At 49.3% G+C, this 5167-nt stretch overlaps 1 protein-coding gene across 1 annotated transcript in view; it reads right to left on the bottom strand.

Annotated features, from left to right (window-relative positions):
- Positions 1-5167, bottom strand: part of WDR27 (WD repeat domain 27) — a 67892-nt gene that overhangs the window by 21615 nt on the left and 41110 nt on the right. Inside the window, 1 exon segment of the mRNA XM_021693197.1 lies at positions 4045-4166. Within this exon segment, the coding sequence (XP_021548872.1) occupies positions 4045-4166 (122 nt within the window).

Genomic DNA, 5167 nt, shown 5'->3' with positions numbered 1-5167 from the left:
AGTGGGAAGCCTGCTTCTCCCTCTCCCACTCCCCCTGCTTGTGTTCCTGCTCTCGCTGTGTCTCCTCTGTGTCAAATAAATAAATAAATCTTAAAAAAAAAAAAAAAGTATCACAGTCATCCCTGGAAGGCCACATCAATTTGAGGTAGATCGGGCTACTGTTTGGTCATTACATACGCTGCTACTTAATGGAGAAGAAACTTTAAGCAGTTTCCTATGCAAATGCACAAAAACCCATAAGGACGAGAGGTTTTGTGAGAGGGACCTACGGGGTGGCCACCGTGTCGCCCGAGGAGGGAAGGCCGTCCCGTCACCACCGCGGCCTTGCGCCGGATGCTGACAATGCTGTCCACACTGTGTGTCTGGGGAGAAGCTGCCCAGGAATCCGTTCGGGCCCCCAAAACGCAGGGACCCACACATCCTTCAGGAGGGGGACACCTCCTCCGGCCTGACACGGCGCCCGCAAACAGGCTACGTCATAAGCCCCTGCCCAGGCGCACCAGCACTGCGGGGGCCCCAGCCTCTCCCGCATCAGCCCGAGCCGGGTCCGGGCAGGCAGCGGGGCCACGGCAGGTACTGAGCGGACGGAGCGCCGGCTGCGGCCCGGCCCGGGAAGCCACCTGCCGCTGAAGGAGCAGCCGTGCCCAGGGCAGCAGCTGTGGGCGCACCGCCCGCGTGGGGCCGGGATCCACGCAAGCTGAGCTGCTGCTCGGGAGCACACCCCCTCCTCCCTCGCCAGCCTGTCCCTCCACCGGGGGGACTCACAAAGCGCCACACGTTTGCAGAGCACCGGCGTCCTCCCCAGGGGTGGCCTTCCAGCCGGAACCACGGGGCGCACTCTCGCTACCTCCATGTCTCGGCCCCTCCCGCACGCACACCCACGCAGGCATCCGTGCCGGCCCTCACCTTCCCGCTCAGCCTTCACGACGGCTGCCCGGTACTGGAATAAAGCCCGGTTGGCGCGGAGACTACAACCCGCACCTGGGGCTTCACCACATGGGCCTGAACGCTGCTCTCCCAAGGCACCCCTGGCTCCCTCCCGTACCCCACGGACCTGCGGCCCGCCTCACCTGCTCAGAGAGGGTCCCCCAGAGGAGCCTCGGCACAGGGTATGTGATGCTGCTTCTACACTTCTTTCCGTAGAAGGGTACCAGTTCACTCCTGCACACACGTACCCCAGGGCTCACAACGGCGCCAGGCGCAGACTCGCTGACAGATACATTTAGATGAATTCGTCACTAGGTTAATTAATGCATATGCATACACACACATGCATGCACACATGGATAAACACATGCTCACACACCCACACATACATGTGTGTGCACGCGTGTGTGCCTGCATGTCCTCATCTGGTCCAGGCCACAAGAGTGCTGAGGACAAACGGGCAGGCACCGGGATGCTCGGTCTCAGCCATCCCCCAAGAGCTCGCCGTGGTGAAGTGTTGCAGGCGTGGAGTGACAGGATCCCAATTCTGCTCATTAGGCTCGTTATCAGGATGTGGGGAAGCCCCAAGCCTGGACACAGAGAGGCAGCACGGAGGCCCCCAGACCACAGCGCCCCACTGGGGTTTGGACCGGAGGCTCTGTGGCCAGATGCACAATCACAGCTGACGCAGCCCAGGGAACTGGCGCTGCGTGTCTCGGCTCCCACATCCATGCATTAGGGCTCTCTGGGGACGGAGTTCATGCACGCTCAGCACATCTTGTCCGGCACGTGGGAGCACACCTGTAAGAGTGTGACGGCAAACACTGGGGGATGCCTCCTCCTGTCCTGGGGAGTGCCCCCCAGGAGCTAAACGTCGCCAGAGCTCAATGCATCCCACAGAAGCCATCTATGGCACCAGAAAAGGGCCTGGGCCCAGCAACCCAGGTTCCCGCACAAGCCCAGCCTGAGACCTAAGTCCACAGAGGGATGAGACAGGAGAGCCCCAAGGGCCTGCAGGCCAAGTCTGATTCTATCCCAAGAGTTACTGGGAACCTCGGGGGATTTCAAGGAAGACACTGAGATGGTCACTTGTATTTAGCAGTGGGAGTGTGACGGGTTGAGGAAGACCCTTGTGGAGACAGCAGATTGGGGTGGCGGCAAGGGCAGAAGCACGGACGGACTGCACAGGGGGTGCTGACCAGGCAGTGCTGGGCACACTCGTGGTGTTCATGCCGTGGGTTTACATATGGGAGTCAGGCTGTGAGGACACACGGGGCACGGGAACCACCTGGCTCTTAGCCCAAACTCACTAACTGCTTGGGCTAAGGCAACCTGTCTGTTTTATGTATCTTCACAACCCTCCTAAAATCAAGTTCTGTCTGATAATATGTGACAAGGTAGAGTCCCCGTCAAATGCAGCCTTCTCCAGTCTTCCCAGGACACAATGACTGTCCTCATGACCGCAGCCACACTCTCATCTCATGTGACAGCACTCGCCACAGTCAGCTCTGCATAAATATGACCCACGTCCACACCTACCACCTTCTGTGTTACAGTTTCTTTGAAAGCAATTTCTTACTTCAGCTTCTGATCTTCTACTGCAAGTAGCAAATTCTTGAGCATATATCCTTAACACTCACAGGAACAAAAAGATTGTGTGAAATTAGGTGCATCAGAGAAGAGAGACTTTTTAAGGCAACGCCCACCAACTTTCATAAATTTATATTTAAAGAAATAGGAAGAATGGTTGTCATTTAATGAACTGAGAATATGTTAAGAGATTTACCTGCATTATCTTATTTAATCTCTGCAACAGAGAAAAGTAAGGAATGCAAAAGGTTTAAAAGTCTTCTACCATGAAATGGGAACAGAGGGCTGGAAATAGAACATCCCAAGATGTCAGACAAAACAGCATCACATCGTTTTTCAAAATGAAATGACTTCTTTTGAAAATATGAGAAAATTGTTTAGTTCAAAAGAATTATCTTTACCATTATTTTAAAACTAGGGTTTTGTTTTTTGTAAGTAAAAAGCATTTAAAACTCCAAAACTGTATTTTGTATTTCCAATTTAACCAGCTGAAACAATTTAAAACAAATATGGAACCAAATGGAAAAAATAAATATCAGACTGAGATTTTCAGATTTTCATACCAAGTTTCATCTAGATGAAGTTTTCATGGCTCTGTGATAAATCCGAGAAAGAAAGAACAGAACAAATAAAAGAAAAAGAAAATAGGGATTTATAATGGAAATGTTGACAAACCACTTTCCATACACAAAAAATGATGATGGTGATGATGATGATGATGGTGGGGATGATGGTGGTGATGATGGTGATCATGGTGGTGATGATAGTGTTGGTGATGGTGGTGATGGTGGTGATGATGATGATGGTGGGGATGATGGTGATCATGGTGGTGATGGTGGGGGTGGAGCCTGCTTAGGATTCTCTCTCCCTCTGCCCCTCCCTCCCTCTAAAAAAAACCCAGAAAACAAAGAACAATGATTCCCTTGAAATCGTAATGCAGATTTCAGAAGACATTATAAAGTCATTCCAAATATATCAAAGTCTTAAAAACAGAAGTTTTGTTCACAATGTGTTAGATGCCTTTTGGCTTGCAAAGTGTCTTTTAAACTAAACTATGAGACAATGAATTCATCAAAACAGCACCTCCTCTAATCTCGAGTCTGTAACCCTCAGCTGTGGGTAGTTTTAAAGTACTACTCCAACAAAACAGAGTAGGTACTTCTTAAAAAGAAAAACTATTGATTTCTGAAGGCTGCTTCACATTCCAGGAGGATCTACATGACTCATTCAATCCTTTAGTGTCTGAAACACCCAAACCCTCCATCAAATGTGGAAAGTGTGAATGCATTACTAGTAAAGTTGAAAAATAGGCCCATGAAACAATCAAAGACCAAAGTACAAAAATTAACATTCCATATGATATTAAACTATCTTCTAAGGTCAAACATCAAGGCTTAGAACACTGATAACTAAAAATTAGCATTGAATTTGGTAGCACTGGTACAAACTTGCATCAGGCATTTGTACGAGTCAAATGCTTAGACATACAATTTTACAAATGATATGTGCTGTCGACAGCTCACTCACTTTATTCTGGCAGATTTGGTGGACAGGCCGTGAATGGGCTTCTATGATTGTGGCTGCGCTGTGACCTGCATTGAGGTCAAAAACTTCCAGAGTCCTGTTCCGGCCAGCTGTGAGCACAAGATCTGCATGACTCAGTTAGGGAACTCCTCTCAATGATCCATCACCGGGAATGAGCAGCCCCGCGTATTCTGTTAGGACTTTTGGGACGCACCGGAAGACACACAGTATGACTGTGGCTACGACGCCTGAAGCTCCACAGAAGCTGTGCTCACAGCCCCGCTTCCCCCTCTGGTCCTGGGCATCTGGCAGGAGCTGCTGGGCCGTGGACAAGGGCAGACCCAGGTGCTACACACCCCCAGGCGGGAGGCCCAGAGGTCTAACTTCAGTGACATGAGATTCGAGGTGTCCAGGAAATGCCCCAATCAAGAGATGGAACGGCAGCTGAATCTACGGGTACTGAGCTCAGAAGACAGGTCTGAAGGTAAAATTAGGCAATGCAACCATAAACGTGGACAGTGCCGCCCAGAGCCGGCCGCACGAGAGCACACAACTCCCAGCATGGCATACCACTAGCTGAGCATCGCTAACTTCTACACGTGGGACAAGAGCGGCAGTTGATGAACTTAGGGTTCATGTGACCACCAGAACTATCCAACCTCCCAAGTTCAGCCCAGAACACTGTCATCAATAGAATGGAAATAAAAATAATATGGCAGAAAGATTACCAGATTTGATAATAAACCCAGTGCTAACACTGAAATATGCAGAAACCGCCACTCAAGGCCAGAATACTCAGAAGGACACATTCCTGCGAAGTGTTGTGTTGTGTGTTAGCCAAGGGTCTAGCATAAAAATATCACATTTCTAATTACACTAGAACCTCTAATACCTTATATCAGTCCTTCTGAATTTCAACTATAAAACTCTCCAGAAGAACATAACTTAGACCTCTGAATAACTTAAAATTTTATAAGATGAATTCCTAAAGATCAGGGCTTTTCTTCTAAATAAATCAAAATCGATGCTTTTAATTAAAAGGGATGATGCTAGCCAAAAAAAGTCAAAAAATAAACTTCAGACTCAATTTCATCTTCAGCATTATGGCTGTAACTTCCGCCATCCT

Source organism: Neomonachus schauinslandi, chromosome 8, assembly GCF_002201575.2.
Source record: "Neomonachus schauinslandi chromosome 8, ASM220157v2, whole genome shotgun sequence".
Classification (NCBI taxonomy): Eukaryota; Metazoa; Chordata; class Mammalia; order Carnivora; family Phocidae; genus Neomonachus; species Neomonachus schauinslandi.
This window is presented reverse-complemented; position numbering and strand designations above follow the sequence as displayed.